Below are 19,373 nucleotides of genomic sequence, written 5' to 3'. Positions count from 1 at the left end.
ATTTTTAAAAAGCATAGCAAGAAGATGATATAAAATATATATATATATATATATATATATAGTGAGGGGAAAAAAATATTTGATCCCCTGCTGATTTTGTACGTTTGCCCACTGACAAAGAAATGATCAGTCTATAATTTTAATGGTAGGTTTATTTGAACAGTGAGAGACAGAATAACAACAAAAAATCCAGGAAAACGCATGTCAAAACTGTTCTAAATTTATTTGCATTTTAATGAGGGAAATAAGTATCTGACCCCTCAGCAAAACATTACTTAGTACTTGGTGGAAAAACCCTTGTTGGCAATCAGAGGTCAGACATTTCTTGTAGTTGGCCACAAGGTTTGCACACATCTCAGGAGGGATTTTGTCCCACTTCTCTTTGCAGATCTTCTCCAAGTCATGAAGGTTTTGAGACTGACGTTTGGCAACTCGGATCTTCAGCTCCCTCCACAGATTTTCTATGGGATTAAGGTCACAACTTGCAGGCTTGTTTTCGAGTTGCTGTGCATTTTGTTGCGAACCTATTTTGCTACCTGACAACTTTACGGTTTTCACTTTTTAATTACCGTTCATATATTTATTTATTTTTTCCTCAACTTTTTCACTCCGGACGCTTTATCTGGACACGATTCGTCAGGACCTCCAACAGCCGAAGCTAAGTAGTAACATTAACATGATGCCTTCTAATTGTAGTCGCTGTACTCGCCTTACGGCGAGGATGGCTGTGCTACAAGCCCAGCTTCAGACGCAATCGTTAGGCAAGGGTAATTTCAGTGTAGGAAAGGATGAAACAGCGTCTGTGCCACCAGTAAGTACAGATAGTAGCCGGACAACCGCAGCCGGACAACTTTCTCATGGTTTCTGGAAGGAAATGCTGTAGGAAAGCTCAACCGGTGTCGCTCATTCAGCCGACAGAAACTTTCAACCGGTTTTCCCCATTAAGCAGCGGGTCGGAGTCTGAGGCAGAGTCTTCTCTGGTCTCTACTCCTCCCGTTACGGGGTCTGAGAAGCCGAAGCTTCCCACCATTAGCTTTGACAAATTGAAAACTCTAGTCATTGGCGACTCCATTACCCGCAGTATTAGACTTAAAACAAATCATCCAGCGATCATACACTGTTTACCAGGGGGCAGGGCTACCGACGTTAAGGCTAATCTGAAGATGGTGCTGGCTAAAGCTAAAACTGGCGAGTGTAGAGAGTATAGAGATATTGTTATCCACGTCGGCACCAACGATGTTAGGATGAAACAGTCAGAGATCACCAACATAGCTTCTGCGTGCATATCAGCTAGAAAGATGTGTCGGCATCGAGTAATTGTCTCTGGCCCCCTCCCAGTTAGGGGGAGTGATGAGCTCTACAGCAGAGTCTCACAACTCAATCGCTGGTTGAAAACGGTTTTCTGCCCCTCCCAAAAGATAGAATTTGTAGATAATTGGCCCTCTTTCTGGGACTCACCCACAAACAGGACCAAGCCTGACCTGCTGAGGAGTGACGGACTCCATCCTAGCTGGAGGGGTGCTCTCATCTTATCTACCAACATAGACAGGGCTCTAACTCCTCTAGCTACACAATGAAATAGGTTGCAGGCCAGGCAGCAGGCTGTTAGCCCAGTCAGTGTAGTCAGCTCAGCTATCACCATTGAGACCGTGTCTGTGCCTCGACCTAGGTTGGGCAAAACTAAACATGGCGGTGTTCGCCTTAGCAATCTCACTAGGATAAAGACCACCTCCATTCCTGTCATTACTGAAAGAGATCATGATATCTCACATCTCAAAATAGGGCTACTTAATGTTAGATCCCTTACTTCAAAGGCAATTATAGTCAATGAACTAATCACTGATCATAATCTTGATGTGATTGGCCTGACTGAAACATGGCTTAAGCCTGATTAATTTACTGTTTTAAATGAGGCCTCACCTCCTGGCTACACTAGTGACCATATCCCCCGTGCATCCCGCAAAGGCGGAGGTGTTGCTAACATTTACGATAGCAAATTTCAATTTACAAAAAAAATGACGTTTTCGTCTTTTGAGCCTTCTAGTCATGAAATCTATGCAGCCTACTCGATCACTTTTTATAGCTACTGTTTATAGGCCTCCTGAGCCATATACAGCGTTTCTCACTGAGTTCCCTGAATTCCTATCGGACCTTGTAGTCATAGCAGATAATATTGTAATCTTTGGTGACTAATATTCACATGGAAAAGTCCACAGACCCACTCCAAAAGGCTTTCGGAGCCATCATCGACTCAGTGGGTTTGTGGACTATCGGACCACCATTTTATTACGTTTGTCCGGGGGTGTCCTCGGATGGGGCCACAGTGTCTCCTGACCCCTCCTGTCTCAGCCTCTAGTATTTATGCTGCAGTAGTTTGTGTCGGGGGGCTAGGGTCAGTTTGTTATATCTGGAGTACTTCTCCTGTCCTATTCGGTGTCCTGTGTGAATCTAAGTGTGCGTTCTCTAATTCTCTCCTTTCTTTCTTTCTTTCTTTCTCTCTCTCGGAGGACCTGAGCCATAGGACCATGCCCCAGGACTACCTGACATGATGATTCCTTGCTGTTCCCAGTCCACCTGGCCATGCTGCTGCTCCAGTTTCAACTGACCTGAGCCCTAGGACCATGCCCCAGGACTACCTGACATGATGACTCCTTGCTGTCCCCAGTCCACCTGGCCATGCTGCTGCTCCAGTTTCAACTGTTCTGCCTTACTATTATTTGACCATGCTGGTCATTTATGAACATTTGAACATCTTGGCCATGTTCTGTTATAATCTCCAACCGGCACAGCCAGAAGAGGACTGGCCACCCCACATAGCCTGGTTCCTCTCTAGGTTTCTTCCTAGGTTTTGGCCTTTCTAGGGAGTTTTTCCTAGCCACCGTGCTTCTACATCTGCATTGCTTGCTGTTTGGGGTTTTAGGCTGGGTTTCTGTACAGCACTTTGAGATATCAGCTGATGTACGAAGGGCTATATAAATACATTTGATTTGATTTGAAGGTCTGGAGACTGGCTAGGCCACTCCAGGACCCTAATGTGCTTCTTCTTGAGCCACTCCTTTGTTGCCTTGGCCGTGTGTTTTGGGTCATTGTCATGCTGGAATACCTATCCACGACCCATTTTCAATGCCCTGGCTGAGGGAAGGAGGTTCTCACCCAAGATTTTACGGTACATGGCCCCGTCCATCGTCCCTTTGATACGGTGAAGTTGTTCTGTCGCCTTAGCAGAAAAAAACCCCAAGGCATAATGTTTCCACCTCCATGTTTGATGGTGGGGATGGTGTTATAGGCAGCATTCTTTCTCCTCCAAACTCAGCGAGTTGAGTTGATGCCAAAAGCTCCATTTTGGTCTCATCTGACCACAACACTTTCACCCAGTTGGCCTCTGAATCATTCAGATGTTCATTGGCAAACTTCAGACGGCATGAATATGTGCTTTCTTGAGCAGATGGACCTTGCGGGCGCTGCAGGATTTCAGTCTTTCACGGCGTAGTGTGTTACCAATTGTTTTCTTGGTGATTATGGTCCCAGCTGCCTTGAGATCATTGACAAGATCCTCCTGTGTAGTTCTGGGCTGATTCCTCATGACCATTGCAACTCCACGAGGTGAGATCTTGCATGGAGCCCCAGGCAGAGGGAGATTGACAGTTCTTTGGTGTTTCTTCCATTTGCGAATAATCACACCAACTGTTGTCAAGCAGTTTGGTGAGAAGGTGACGATGGTCTTATAGCCCATTCCAGCCTTGTGTAGGTCTACAATCTTGTCCCTGACATCCTAGGAGAGCTCTTTGGTCTTGGCCATGGTGGAGAGTTTGGAATCTGATTGATTGCTTCTGTGGACAGGTGTCTTTTATACAGGTAACAAACTGAGATTAGGAGCACTGCCTTTTAAGAGCGTGCTCCTAATCTCAGCTCGTTACCTGTATAAAAGACACCGGGGAGCCAGAAATCTTTCTAATTGAGAGGGGGTCGAATACTCATGTCCCTCATTAAAATGCAAATCAATTTATAACATTTTTGACATGCGTTTTTCTGGATTTTTGTTGTTGTTATTCTGTCTCTCACTGTTCAAATAAACCTGCCATTAAAATTATAGACGGATAATTTCTTTGTCAGTGGGCAAACGTACAAAATCAGCAGGGGATCAATTACCTTTTTCCCCTCACTGTGTGTGTGTGTATGTGTATGTGTATATATATATATATATATATATATATATATATATATACACACACACACTGCTCAAAAAAAATAAAGGGAACACTTAAACAACACAATGTAACTCCAAGTCAATCACACTTCTGTGAAATCAAACTGTCCACTTAGGAAGCAACACTGATTGACAATAAATTTCACATGCTGTTGTGCAAATGGAATAGACAACAGGTGGAAATTATAGGCAATTAGCAAGACACTCCCAATAAAGGAGTGGTTCTGCAGGTGGTGACCACGGACCACTTCTCAGTTCCTATGCTTCCTGGCTGCTGTTTTGGTCACTTTTGAATGCTGGCGGTGCTTTCACTCTAGTGGTAGCATGAGACGGAGTCTACACACACAAGTGGCTCAGGTAGTGCAGCTCATCCAGGATGGCACGTCAATGCGAGCTGTGGCAAGAAGGTTTGCTGTGTCTGTCAGCGTAGCGTCCAGAGCATGGAGGCGCTACCAGGAGATAGGCCAGTACATCAGGAGACGTGGAGGAGGCCATAGGACGGCAACAACCCAGCAGCAGGACCGCTACCTCCGCCTTTGTGCAAGGAGGAGCAGGAGGAGCACTGCCAGAGCCCTGCAAAATGACCTCCAGCAGGCCACAAATGTGCATGTGTCTGCTCAAACAGTCAGAAACAGACTCCATGGGGGTGGTATGAGGGCCCGACGTCAACAGGTGGGGGTTGTGCTTACAGCCCGTGCAGGATGTTTGGCATTTGCCAGAGAACACCAAGATTGGCAAATTCGCCACTGGCGCCCTGTGCTCTTCACAGATGAAAGCAGGTTCACACTGAGCACATGTGACAGACGTGACAGTCTGGAGACACTGTGGAGAACGTTCTGCTACCTGCAACATCCTCCAGCATGACCGGTTTGGGAATGGGTCAATCATGGTGTGGGGTGGCATTTCTTTGGGGGGCCGCACAGCCCTCCATGTGCTCGCCAGAGGTAGCCTGACTGCCATTAGGTACCGAGATGAGATCCTCCGACCCCTTGTGAGACCATATGCTGGTGCGGTTGGCCCTGGGTTCCTCCTAATGCAAGACAATGCTAGACCTCATGTGGCTGGAGTGTGTCAGCAGTTCCTGCAAGAGGAAGGCATTGATGCTATGGACTGGCCCGCCCGTTCCCCAGACCTGAATCCAATTGAGCACATCTGGGACATCATGTCTCACTCCATCCACCAACAGTTGCACCACAGACTGTCCAGGAGTTGGCGGATGCTTTAGTCCAGGTGTGGGAGGAGATCCCTCAGGAGACCATCCGCCACCTCATCAGGAGCATGCACAGGCGTTGTAGAGAGGTCATACAGGCACGTGGAGGCCACACACACTACTGAGCCTCATTTTGACTTGTTTTAAGGACATTACATCAAAGTTGGATCAGCCTGTAGTGTGGTTTTCCACTTTAATTTTGAGTGTGACTCCAAATCCAGACCTCCATGGGTTGAGAAATTTGATTTCCATTGATAATTTGTGTGATTTTGTTGTCAGCACATTCAACTATGTAAAGAAAAAAGTATTTAATAAGAATATTTCATTCATTCAGATCTAGGATGTGTTATTTTAGTGTTCCCTTTATTTTTTTGAGCAGTAATATATATATAAATAAATCATATCAGCCCGCCGTCTAGTCATCTAAAAATAGTCACTTTCCACTTGGTTTGCTAGGCTTTGCTTGGAAGAGTAGTTAATCATGCATTGTCTAGTGTAGGTAGTATAAACATTATTTTAGAAAGCATACATGGAAAGGGAAAGCAGAATACAGATATAGTGATGTTACTACAGTACCTTGGGATTAGAACATTACAATAAACCTGGGTATAAAAATGACACTAGGCAGGAAGGGGAGAGTGGACCTCCCTTGTACATATGGGGACAATTCAAAATACAAAAAAATATATTGTGTAAAACACAATCTGGACTCAAAGATTTTGCTTGACTAATGAACAAGACCTGGCAAATTCCATGTTGAATAATCCTGCAGTGTGTTTGTGCTTAGTGTTTCGTTTTTGTTAGAAATGGAGTGTGATTAACAATCTTTACAAGACAGTGCATCTTCTAAAATGCCCATATGACATTTTTCAGGAAGAGAGAGAAAGCAACAAGCTTTCATTCAGAAAATCGGACTCCTCCTCTGAACCTAAAACAAAACGTGACACCCAGTATGTAAAGAACAGTAACACGTGAGGTCATGGTGGAGAGCCTTTGGAGGAGGTGAAATCAGAGAGTAAATGTCAAACAGAAAGAAAGGTGTTTGTCTTTGTTTGAGATTGGATTCCCCTTCAGAATGAGAAAGGCAGGCAGAAGTGACGCTGGGACAAATCCTCACCAGATCATAACGCGTTTGAGACTTCCAAATCTCCCATTGACCTCAATTCATGATTTACAAAAAAAAACTGAGTTAAGCACATGGATCTCAAGTTAGCCTTTGGGACATTGTGTAAAGTCCTGAGTTTTTCCTGACCTTGTGACTTCACAAAGAGAAATCAGGGGCTCTGTAAATGTGTTACTGGATGTTGTGACAGACAGAATATGCAGAGACATTTTCTTATCAATCACTTTACAGCTTTATCTACATGTAATTCAACTGCTGTTTATAGCAGTAGTTGAATTTATTTACATTGAAACCAGAGGTGCTTTAAAATTATTTGGGTTTGACTAAATTGTGCCCATACAAACTCCCATCTAGCCCTAGGTCTGTATATAGAATTAGTATACAGTCCAGTGTAGTGGTGAGGTGTGGCGTGACCAGTAGTACAGTACTGCACCTTGTCCTCCAGGGTACATGCAGCGGAAGGCCCTCCCCAGCTCCTCAGCCTGTACTCTGCCTGCCGGGGTCAGCTCCCCTCCCCACTTCAACACGAGCAGTAGAGACGGACCCTCCTTCGGACCTTCTGTACAACAATAATACACATGCACGCACACACACCTGCAGTTAAATCACAAAAAGTCAAAAGTACACTACATGACCAAGAGTATGTGGACACCTGTCGAACATCTCATTCCAAAATCACCGGCATTAATATGGAGTTGGGTCACCCTTTGCTGCTATAACAGCCTCTACTCTTCTGGGAAGGCTTTCCACTAGATGTTCAAACATTGCTGCGGGGACTTGCTTCCATTCAGCCGCAAGAGCATTAGTGAGGTCGGGCAATGATGTTGGGCGATTAGGCCTGGCTCACAGTCAGCAATCCAAATCATCCCAAAGGTGTTCGATGGGGTTGAGGTCAGGGCCCAGTGCAGGCCAGTCAAGTTCTTCCCCACCAATCTCGACAAACCAGGATCTCACTTTGTGCACGGGGGCATTGTCATGCTAAAACAGGAAAGAGTCTTCCCCAAAGTGTTGCCACAAAGTTGGAAGCACAGAATTGTCTAGAATGTCATTGTATGCTGTAGGGTTAATATTTCCCTTCACTGGAACTAAAGGGCCGAGCCCAAACCGTGAAAAACAGACCCAGACCATTATTCCCCCTCCAAACTTTACAGTTGGCGCTATGCATTGGGGCAGGTACTGTTCTCCTGGCATCTGCCAAACCCAGATGAATCCGTTGGACTGCCAGATGGTGAAGCGTGATTCATCAGAGAAAGCATTTCCATTGCTTTACATCACTCCAGCCGAAGCTTGGCATTGCACATCTTAGGCTTGTGTGCGGCAGATCGGCCATGGAAACCCATTTCACGAAGCTCCAGATGAACAGTTATTGTGCTGGTGTTGCTTCCAGAGGCAGTTTGTGAAGACAAACTATGTTTACGAGCTACGAGCCTCAGCAGTCCTGTTCCGTGAGCTTGTGTGGCTTACCACTTCACGATTGAGCCATTGTTGCTCCTAGACATTTCCACTTCACAATAACAGCACTTAGTTGACTGGGGACAGATCTAGCTGGGGAGAAATTTGACGAACTGTCTTGCTGAAAAGGTGGCATCCTACTGGATCAAGGTGAAACGTTGAAATTCACTGAACTCTTCAATAAGGCCATTCTACTGCCAATGTTTGTCTATGGAAATTGCATGGGTGTGTGCTTGATTTTAAAAACCTGTCAGCAAAGGTTGTGGCTAAATTGCCATATCCACATACTTTTGTATATACAGTTGAAGTCGGAAGTTTACATACAAGTTTTAATGACTCCAACCTAAGTGTTTTTCAACCACTCCATACATTTCTTGTTAACAAACTATAGTTTGGCAAGTTGGTTAAGACATCTACTTTATCCATGACACAAGTCATTTTGCCCCCCAAAATTTACAGACAGATTATTTTACTTATAATTCATTGTATCACAATTCCAGTATCACAATTCCAGTTTACATACACTACGTTGACTGTGCCTTTAAACAGCTTGGAAAATTCATGGCTTTAGAAGCTTCTGATAGGCTAATTGACAACATTTTAGTAATTTGGAGGTGTACATGTGGATGTATTTCAAGACCTACTTTCAAACTCGGTGCCTCTTTTACTTGACATCATGGGAAAATCAAAAGAAAGACCTCAAAAAACAAATTGGAGACTTCCACAAGTCTGGTTCATCCTTTGGAGCAATTTCCAAACGCCTGAAAGTACCACGTTCATCTGTACAAACAATAGTACGCAAGTATAAACACCATGAGACCACACAGCCGTCATACCGCTCAGGAACGAGATTCGTTCTGTCTCCTGGAGATGAATGCAATTTGGTGCATAAAGTGCAAACCAATACCAGAACAGCAGCAAAGGACCTTGTGAAGATGCTGGAGGAAACAGGTACAAAAGTATCTATATCCACAGTAAAATGAGTCTTATATCGACATAACCTGAAAGGCCGCTCAGCAAGGAAGAAGCCACTGCACTGAATAAGCGTGTGTGAGCAAGGAGGCCTACAAACCTGACTCAGTTACACCAGCTCTGTCAGGAGGAATAGCACAAAAATTACCCAACTTATTGTGGGAAGCTTGTGAAAGGCTACCCAAAACGTTTGACCCAAGTTAAACAATTTAAAAGCAATGCTACCAAATACTAATTAAATTGTATGTAAACTTCAGACCCACTGGGAATGTGAGAAAGAGATAAAAGCTGAAATAAATCACTCTACTATTATGCTGACATTTTTTAATAAAGTGGTGATCCTAACTGACCAAATACAGGGAATTTTTACTAGGATTAAAATGTCAGCAATTGTGAAAAACTGAATTTAAATGTATTTGCCTAAGATGTACGTAAACTTCCGACTTCAACTGTATAGTGCATGTGTAATCATGAACATAACCAGATAGAGTGTACGGTTGTGACTCCCTACCTTCTTCCTCACTGGAGGCTTTGGGCTGTCCGTTGGGCAGGTACGTGAGCTGCACTTTCCTGTTGATGCCTGAGAAATGCCCATACCTGGAAGACACACGGGGTTCACTTAATGAACCTTCAGTCATCATTATACATGTACAACACACACACAAACCCAGACATGTGACATTGAACTCAACTCCAATCTAAATCTGTCAAGTCAGGAAGTACATTTTTAATAAGATTCACATTTTAAAAATATATTTTCTTGGATTGAATTCAATTATTTATTGGACTGAATTTCAATGAATCACCTGAATGTATTTTTTTTTCTCCCTCCCATGGAATTGACTCCAACCTTGCTGGACAAGTTTCATTTCAGAACCATGGTTGAGAACAGTCTCCCACTAGCTTCAAACGCTAGCTAGCAGGTGCTCAGTCTGTCAGTCAGTAAGTGGCTAGTTAGGCTAGGCTTAACTAGCTGCCTACCATGTTTCTGGAAACGTGTTTTGGGTTGGTTTTTTTTGTGTGAACTTTGGACACCCGCTGTCACTGTGTGTCACTATTAATCACTTATGTGCCATACCAGTGCTGTCCTTTGGGATGTGACAGGCGTTTGGTTAAAGTGCATAGCACTCAGGGGTTGGGATTCCACCCACCCGGTTGTGTAAAATTGTCTCTCGGCCTCCCCTGTGGTTTGCGATACAGTGCTGTGGCAATAGTGAGGGCTGCGCTATGTAACAGCAGCTGTTCAACGCACCGGCTATGATAATAATTTAGCATATCCGACACTAATAGAAACATACTGTCCTCTAATTGGAAAACCTTTAGGAGTCCTTGGGACAAACATGTAGTATGACAAGACTTACAGACCAAGTACATGATGGCCCTGTGATGGAAAATGGATTTGATAGGCGATACGATCAGTGTTAACGACTGATCCTGGATTCCCCATAGCTTTAGCCCAACAGACACAGATCAAATGAGTAGGAGGACCTGCTCCAACAGATAGAGTATGTTTACATGTGCAGGAATAATTCGATATTAAAACGGATTAAGGCAGTAGGCAGATTATGCAAAAGTCATGTAAAACGCCTTAAATTTGGTCCATTTCTAAATAAGCATACGCCAATTGAAACCTGTTTTTTCCACGCTATCTTTCAAAATTACTAAACAGTTTAAAAAATCATTTAAAAATTGGCATTCCAGCGGTGTTTCTCATCGAATCTAACTGAGCCAGTACAGGTAGCGCAAGCCTCCCTCTTTAGTGCGATTGAAGTGAGTTTGGAACAACTTAAATGTATCTATCTTAGAAGTCGTTTTCACATGCAAACTTTATATGTTTCGACTCAAATATGTTTACCAAAAATAACATGGTGACTGTGGTAGAAAGTTTATTTTAAATGGTTGATTTTCAGGAATTTATCAGAGTGCCATCAGGTAGCCTTATTTCAGATGTGTCCATGTAAACAGGATTATTATGGAAATCGTTCTTGCAAAGAATGTAAAGGTTTTAATCTAACCATTATATTAATCTGACTATCCACAATAATCACATTGTGTGCATGTAACCGTACTCAACTACATTGTGTCTGTTAAAGTCCTGTCACTGGTTGGGACACTCAAGGACATTCAGAGACTTGTCCCGAAGCCACTCCAGCATCATATTGGCTGACGCTTAGGTTCTTGGTCCTGTTGGAAGGTGAACCTTCACCCCAGTCTAAGGTCTTCAGCGCTCTGGAGCAGGTTTTCAGAAAGGATCTCTCTGTACTTCGCACTGTTCATCTTTTCCTCGATCTTGACTAGTTTCCCAGTCATTGAAAAGAAATCCCCACAGCAAGATGCCGCCACCACCACGCTTCACCATAGGGATAAGTGCTAAGTTTCAGGCGAAAGAGTTCAACTAGGTTTTAGCAGACCAGAGAATCTTGTTTCTCATGGTCTGAGTCTCTGCAGAGACCTGAAAATATCTGTTCAGCAACGCTCCCCATCCAACCTGACAAAACTTGAGAGGATCTGCAGAGAAAAACGGGAGAAACTCCCCAAATACAGGTGTGCCAAGCTTGTAGCGTCATACCCAAGGTGACTGGAGGCTGTAATCGCTGGCAAAGGTGCTTCAAAAGTACTGAGTAAACAGTCTGGATACTTATGTAAGTCTGATATTTCAGTTTTTAAATTTGCAAACATTTCTAAAAACCTTAGTGATCTTGAGGTATTGCGTGTAGATTGATGATTTAAAAAAAATCTATTGTAGAGTAAAGCTGTAACGTAACAAAATGTGAAGAAAAAAAAATCAAGGGTATGTATAAAAATATATATTTTTAAAGAAAATACACAGTACCAGTCAAAAGTTTGGACATACCTACTCATTCAAGGGTTTTGCTTTATCTTTACTATTTTCTACATTGTAGAATAATAGTGAAGACATCAAAACTATGAAATAACACAAATGCAGTAACAAACAAAAAAAGAACCAAAACAAAAAAAAGAGTTAAGCAAATCAAAATATATTTTATATTTGATTTTCTAAGTAGCCACCCTTTGCCTTGATGATAGCTTTGCACACTCTTGGCATTCTCTCAACCAGCTTCATGGGGTAGTCACCTGGAATGTGTTCCAATTAACAGGTGTGCCTTGTTAAAAGTTAATTTCTTAATCCGTTTGAGCCAATCAGTTGTGTTGTGACAAGGTAGGGGTGGTTTACAGAAGATATTTTATTAACCTTTTTACTAGGAAAGTCAGTTAAGAACAAATTCTTATTTACAATGACAGATAGCCCTATTTGGTAAAAGACCAAGTCCATATTATGGTAATAACAGTTCAAAATAAGCAAATAAATTACAGTCCATCATTACTTTAAAATACATGAAGGTCAGTCAATGCAGAAAATATCAAGAACTTTGAACTTTTCTTCAACTTCAAGGGATAAATTGATTAGAGTTAACTACACCTCAGATTGCAGCCCAAATAAAAGTAACAGACACAACAACATCAACTGATCATAGGATAATCAGGCCTTCATGGTCGAATTGCTGCAAAGAAACCACTACCATCTCTGTACTTTGCTCTGTTAATCTTTCCCTTGATCCAGACTAGTCTCCCTGTCACTAAAAAACATCCCCACAGCATGATGCTGCCACCACCATGCTTCACCATAGGGATGGTGCCAGGTTCCCTCCAGGTGTGACGCTTGGCATTCAGTCCAAAGAGTTCAATCTTGGTTTCATCAGACCAGAGAATCCTAGTTCTCATGGTCTGAGAGTCCTTTAGGCAAACTCCAAGCGGGCTGTTATGTGGCTTTTACTGAGGAGACGCTTCCATCTGTCATCTCCCTGACCAAGGCCTTTCTCCCCCGATTGCTCAGTTTGGTTGAGCGGCCAGCTCTAGGAAGAGCCTTGGTAGTTCCAAACTTCTTTCACTGTGTTCTTGCGGACATTCAACGCTGCAGCAATTTTGGGTACCCTTCCCCAGTTCTGTGCATTAACACAATCCTATCTTGGAGCTCTACAGACAATTCCTTCAACCGCATGGCTTGGTTTTTGTTCTGACATGCAGCGTCAACTATGGGACCTTATATAGACAGGTGTGTGCAACTTTCCAAATCATGTCCAATCAATTGAATTTACCACAGGTGGACTCCAATCAAGTTGTAGAAACATCAAGGATGATCAATGAAAACAGGATGCAAATGAGCTAAATGTCAAGTCTCATTGCAAAGAGTCTGAATACTTATGTAAATATGGTATCTTTTTTTTTCTTCACTTCGTCATTATGGGGTATTGTGTGTATACATGTTTTAATTTTAAAAAAATCAATTTCAAAATAAGGCTGTAACAAAATGTGGAAAAAAGTCAAGAAGTCTGAATACTTTCCGAATGCACTGTAAATACACAGTACCAGTCAAAAGTTGACACTTACTCATTCAAGGGTTCTTTTTGTACTATTTTCTACATTGTAGAATAATAGTGAAGACATCAAAACTATGAAATAACACATATGGAATCACGTAGTAACCAAAAAAAATAAAAACATATTTGATGACAGCTCTGTAGACTCTTGACATTCTCTCAACCAGCTTCACCTGGAATGCTTTCCTAACATTCTTGAAGGAGTTCCCACATATGTTGAGCACTTGTTGGCTGCTTTTCCTTCACTCTGCGGTCCAACTCATCCCAAACCATCTCAATTGGGTTGAGGTCGGGGGATTGTGGAGGCCAGGTCATCTGATACAGCACTCCATCACTCTCCTTGGTAAAATAGCCCTTACACAGCCTGGAGGGGTGTTGAGTCATTGTCCTGTTGAAAAACAAATTATAGTCCAACAAAGCGCAAACCAGATGGTATGGCATATCGCTGCAGAATGCTGTGGTAGCCATGCTGGTTAAGTGTGCATTGAATTCTAAATATATCAGACAGCATCACCAGCAAAGTACCCCCACACATCCTCCTCCTCCATGCTTCACGGTGGGAAGCACACATGCGGAGATCATCCGTTCAACTACTAGGCCTCTCACAAAGACACGGCGGTTGGAACCAAAAATCGCAAATTTGGACTCAGACCAAAAGGCCAGATTTCCACCGGTGTAATGTCCATTGCTCATGTTTCTTGGTCCAAGCAAGTCTCTTCTTATTATTGGTGTCCATCAGTAGTGGTTTCTTTGCAGAAATTCAATCAAGAAATCCCACAAATGTACTTTTAACAAGGCATACCTGTTAATTGAACTTCATTCCAAGTGACTACTTCATTTAGCTGGTTGAGAAAATGCCAATAGTGTGCAAAACTTTTGACTAGTACGCTTTCTCTGTGTGTGTGTGTGTGTGTGTGTGTGTGTGTGTGTGTGTGTGTGTGTGTGTGTGTGTGTGTGTGTGTGTGTGTGTGTGTGTGTGTGTGTGTGTGTGTGTGTGTGTGTGTGTGTGTGTGTGTGTACGGTTGAAGTCGGAAGTTCACATACACTTAGGTTGGAGTCCTTAAAACTCATTTTTCAACCACTCCACAAATTTCTTGTTAACAAATTATAGTTTTGGCAAGTCGGTGAGGACATCTACTTCGTGCACGGCATAAGTAATTCCAACATTTCCAACAATTCCAACAATTGTTTACAGATTATTTCACCTATAATTCACTGTATCACAATTCCAGGGGGTCAGAAGTTTACATACACTACGTTGACTGCGCCTTTAAACAGCTTGGAAAATTCCAGAAAATTATGTCATGGCTTTAGAAGCTTCTGATAGGCTAATTGACATCATTTGAGTCAATTGGAGGTGTACATGTGGATGTATTTCAAGGCCTACCTTCAAACTCCGTGCCTGCTTGAAATAATGGGAAAATCAATAGAAATCAGCCAAGACCTCAGAAAAAAAGTCTGGTTCATCTTTGGGAGCAATTTCCAAAGGCCTGAAGGTATCACGTTCATCTGTACAAACAATAATACGCAAGTATAAACTCCATGGGACCACGCAGCCGCCATACCGCTCAGGAAGGAGACGTGTTCTACCTCCTAGAGATGAACGTACTTTAGTGCGAAAAGTGCAAATCAATCCCAGAACAGCAAAGGACTTTGTGAAGATGCTGGAGGAAGCAGATACTAAAGTATCTATATCCACAGTAAAACGAGCCCTATATTGACATAACCCTGAAAGGCCGCTCAGCAAGGAAGAAGCCACTGCTCCAATAACGCCATAAAAAAAGCCAGACTACGGTTTGCAACTGCACATGGGGACGAAGATAGTACTTTTTGGAGAAATGTCCTTTGGTCTGAAGATACAAAAATAGAACTGTTTGGCCATAATGGCCATTGTTATGTTTGGAGGATAAAGTGGGAGGCTTGCAAGCCGAAGAACACCATCCCAACCGTGAAGCACGGGGGTGGCAGTATCATGTTGTGGGGATGCTTTGCTGCAGGCGGGACTGGTGCACTTCACAAAATAGATGGCATCATGAGGATGGAAAATGATGTGGATATATTGAAGCAACATCTCAAGACATCAGTCAGGAAGTTAAAGCTTGGTCGCAAATGGGTCTTCCGAAATGGACAATGACGCCAAACATACTTCCAAAGTTGTGGCAAAATGGCTTAAGGACAATAAAGTCAAGGTATTGGAGTGGCCATCACAAAGCCCTGACCTCAATCCTATAGACCATTTGTGGGCACAACTAAATAGCGTGTGCGAGCAAGGAGGGCTACAAACCTGACTCAGTTACACTTAATTAGTATTTAATAGCATTGCAGAGCTGGTGTATGTAAACTTCTGACCCACTGGGAATGTGATGAAAGAAATAAAAGCGGAAATAAATCATTCTCTACTATTATTCTGACATTTCACATCCTTAAAATAAAAGTGGTGATCCTAACTGACCTAAGACAGGGAATATTTACTAGGATTAAATGTCAGGAATTGTGAAAAACTGAGTTTAATGTACTTTGGCTAAGGTGTATGTAAACTTCCGACTTTAACTGTATATTTTTTAAACATACTGAAAATACTCTGGGCCTTTGTATTTGATCCAACCAAGAATGTTGTCCTTGGTTATTGTCAATGAGGTGCTAATGGTAACTGGTTAATATGCAATCCCATGAACTTAGCCATTATCAACGGGCTCAAACAGTAAGCCTACATATAGTACACAGAGGATGAGAAGAGTGAGGAGGAGGGCGAAGGGATAGTGAGAGGAATTACAGGGCAACTTTCAGAACGACATGCATTGCAGACAACAAAGCACTCTCCCAAACGCACGCGGGCACACGCACACTGTTGTGGCTAGTGTTCCCTGATTCTAAGTGCAGTGTAACATCCCTCATCATTCTGAATAGGGGTTAATGCTAGCAGTGGTTACAGTGAGTGCGGAGGGGGGGGGGGGGGGGGGCGCGTACTGAATGTCATTCAAGCTGGATTCCCTTTGGAGAGATAGAAAGGAGAGAGGAAAAGAGATAGGGAGGAAAAAAGTTAGAGACGCATGGAGGAGGGGGGTGTTCACAAAGTAAATGTGAAATCTACTAGGCTGGAGTGGGCTTAGTGAATAAGACTAATTCAATCTGTGTATTGGGCTACAGACACACACAGGAGGTTTCTACACCAACACGTCACAGACACAGCAGAGCAGATCACTCACTACCTTATGCATGGTCAATAAAATGGACCGATCAGGGCATGATGTGTGTGTGTGTGTGCCTGTAACCCAGCCATAAGTGTCTCACTCACATCTCCAGGACAGTCTTGAGCTGCTCCAGTTTACCCTTCTTCTCCTCGATCTCACAGTCTGTGTGCTGCCCCAACTCAGCCAGTAGGAGCCGGGCAATGTCCAGCACCTCCTACACACACACACACACACACACACACACACACACACACACACACACACACACACACACACACACACACACACACACACACACACACACACACACACACACAAAGTGCTTAACAGCAACCAAAGCCTTAACCCCTACAAAGAGCAAGTGAAGGCAACAGTGGCCAGGAAATACTTCCAGATGGAAGAAACATTGACGAACTGGATTAGAAGTAGAGGCCATACACAGCACTACCATATTGTCGTAAATAGAGTTCCCCTCAACAGAGGAACACACTGCAGGTTCCTGGGTTACAGGCAAAGAAGAGATACTTGGACTGACCTGTAGCTGTTTGGGCTTCTTCAACTTCAGTTTCCCTGACTTGTACCCTCCGTACTTCTCAAACAGCTCAAAGAACCTGAAAAAAGACAACGAAAACAACATTGAGAGACAACAGGACTGGGGAAGGTGATTTACAAGTTGTATTTGTTATATGACGTTGATCAGAAAGTCATTAAACATTGTGTGTCAAATTCTGTCCAGTGGGAATGGGGAGAGGGGGCATTTGAGGAGCAGGTGATGTATCCACTGGGAATGGGGAGAGGGGGCATTTGAGGAGCAGGTGATGTATCCACTGGGAATGGGGAGAGGGGGCATTTGAGGAGCAGGTGATGTATCCACTGGGAATGGGGAGAGGGGGTATTTGAGGAGCAGGTGATGTATCCACTGGGAATGGGGAGAGGGGGCATTTGAGGAGCAGGTGATGTATCCACTGGGAATGGGGAGAGGGGGTATTTTGGGAGCATGAAGACGTATCCACTGGGAATGGGGAGAGGGGGCATTTGGGGAGCATGAAGACGTATCCACTGGGAATGGGGAGAGGGGGCATTTGGGGAGCATGAAGACTTATCCACTGGGAATGGGGAGAGGGGGTATTTTGGGAGCATGAAGACGTATCCACTGGGAATGGGGAGAGGGGGTATTTGGGGAGCAGGAAACAGGAAGATGTACAGACTCACAGAGGGTGTCTGACTTCCATCTTCATTTTCTGTTTGGGGGTGCGGTCTCCGTGGCGGATGATGGCGATGACACAGCGCAGCTCCATCCTGCGGGACAGGTGACATTAAGGTTGCAAAGCTTTGGATATCTTACCAAAGTTACTGGAATACTCAGTAATTTATACTTGAAAAACACACATGCCTATAAGAACATCCAATAGTCAAAGGTTAATGAAATACAAATGGTATAGAGGGAAATAGTCCTATAATAACTACCATAGAACCATAGAATGAGTAGGTGTCCAAACTTTTGACTGGTACTGTTATATTACAAGCGATAAGGCCACACAGAGGGCCAGAGATAATTCCAGACACCTGTGATAATCTGAAGTACCCAAAAAGGCCACTAGAAGTCCCAAAAGGCCACTAGAAGTCCCAAAAAGGCCACTAGAAGTCATGTTATAAAATCACATGCTGGTAGTTTACTGGTAAACTTAGAAAACTTAGAAAGCTTCCAGTAATGTACCCTCCCTTTGCAACTCTAGGTGACATTACTGACTTGTTTATTGTATTCATCCTTTATTTAGTCAGGAGAAATCCCGATGAGGGTTAAAAAAAACACTAAAAAAAACATAGGCAAATGGATATGGAAAACAGTGTTACACCTGGTATGAAGCAGGATCCTCTAGGAATACGTGAGTTTGCTGCGGGAGCTAACACAAGTCTTCAAGTTTCAAGAGAGGTTAGCCATCACGTGAGTATAGTTCACAAAACCACCTCTGTTAGACGACATCTAGTAGAGAAGAGCAGGAAGAGGAGAGAAAAGAGCAGGAAGAGGAGGAGAGAGAAGGTCAGGAAGAGGAGGAGAGAGAAGGGCAGGAAGAGGAGGAGAGAGAAGGTCAGGAAGAGGAGGAGAGAGAAGGGCAGGAAGAGGAGGAGAGAGAAGAGCAGGAAGAGCAAGAGAGAGAAGAGCAGGAAGAGGAGAGCAGGAGGAGGAGAGCGAAGAGCAGGAGAAAGAAGCAGGAGGCTGAAAGGAGGAAGAAACAGAGAAGAGTACTCACATGGTTCCTGAGGTGGTGGGGACTATAGGTATGTCCTCAGCCTCCATGGGGATGGACCAGGGGATGTGGAACTGAGGGGCCAGCTCTCGCATCACCATGTTCCTGTGGTGGGGACAACCAATGGAGTGAGCTAGAGCAGTATTTGAGTTCTGACAACCAATGGAGTGAGCTAGAGCAGTATTTGAGTTCTGACAACCAATGGAGTGAGCTAGAGCAGTATTTGAGTTCTGACAACCAATGGAGTGAGCTAGAGCAGTATTTGAGTTCTGACAACCATTGGAATGAGCTAGAGCAGTATTTGAGTTCTGACAACCAATGGAGTGAGCTAGAGCAGTATTTGAGTTCTGACAACCAATGGAGTGAGCTAGAGCAGTATTTGAGTTCTGACAACCAATGGAGTGTGCTAGAGCAGTATTTGGGTTTTGAAAACGAATAGAGAGCGAGTTTGGATCCTGTCCAATTCAAGGAATGACATATGGCTTTAGATACACTTTGACACTCAAGGATCAGCTGGGTAAATCAGGGGTTGAGCTGTAAGGATGACCGATAGTTGACCCCTCAGCATG

At 43.5% G+C, this 19,373-nt stretch overlaps 1 protein-coding gene across 20 annotated transcripts in view; it reads right to left on the bottom strand.

Moving 5' to 3' along the window:
* LOC124039759 (inositol hexakisphosphate and diphosphoinositol-pentakisphosphate kinase 1-like) overlaps positions 1-19,373 on the bottom strand; it is a 75,589-nt gene that overhangs the window by 33,290 nt on the left and 22,926 nt on the right. For 14 of the 20 annotated variants that reach the window (XM_046356105.1, XM_046356096.1, XM_046356169.1 and 11 more), the window contains 7 exons: positions 18,808-18,909; positions 17,768-17,854; positions 17,091-17,166; positions 16,660-16,769; positions 16,332-16,355; positions 9,476-9,561; positions 6,974-7,099 (listed from right to left, as the gene is read on the bottom strand). In XM_046356105.1, the coding sequence (XP_046212061.1) occupies positions 6,974-7,099; positions 9,476-9,561; positions 16,332-16,355; positions 16,660-16,769; positions 17,091-17,166; positions 17,768-17,854; positions 18,808-18,909 (611 nt within the window). The remainder of the gene's footprint in view (positions 1-6,973; positions 7,100-9,475; positions 9,562-16,331; positions 16,356-16,659; positions 16,770-17,090; positions 17,167-17,767; positions 17,855-18,807; positions 18,910-19,373) is intronic. The other 6 variants (XM_046356134.1, XM_046356142.1, XM_046356151.1 and 3 more) reach the window with 1 other exon arrangement.

This window comes from Oncorhynchus gorbuscha, linkage group LG01 (genome assembly GCF_021184085.1).
Source record: "Oncorhynchus gorbuscha isolate QuinsamMale2020 ecotype Even-year linkage group LG01, OgorEven_v1.0, whole genome shotgun sequence".
Lineage (NCBI taxonomy): Eukaryota > Metazoa > Chordata > Actinopteri > Salmoniformes > Salmonidae > Oncorhynchus > Oncorhynchus gorbuscha.
Note: the sequence above shows the minus strand (reverse complement) of the source record. Positions and strands in the feature narration are given on the sequence as shown.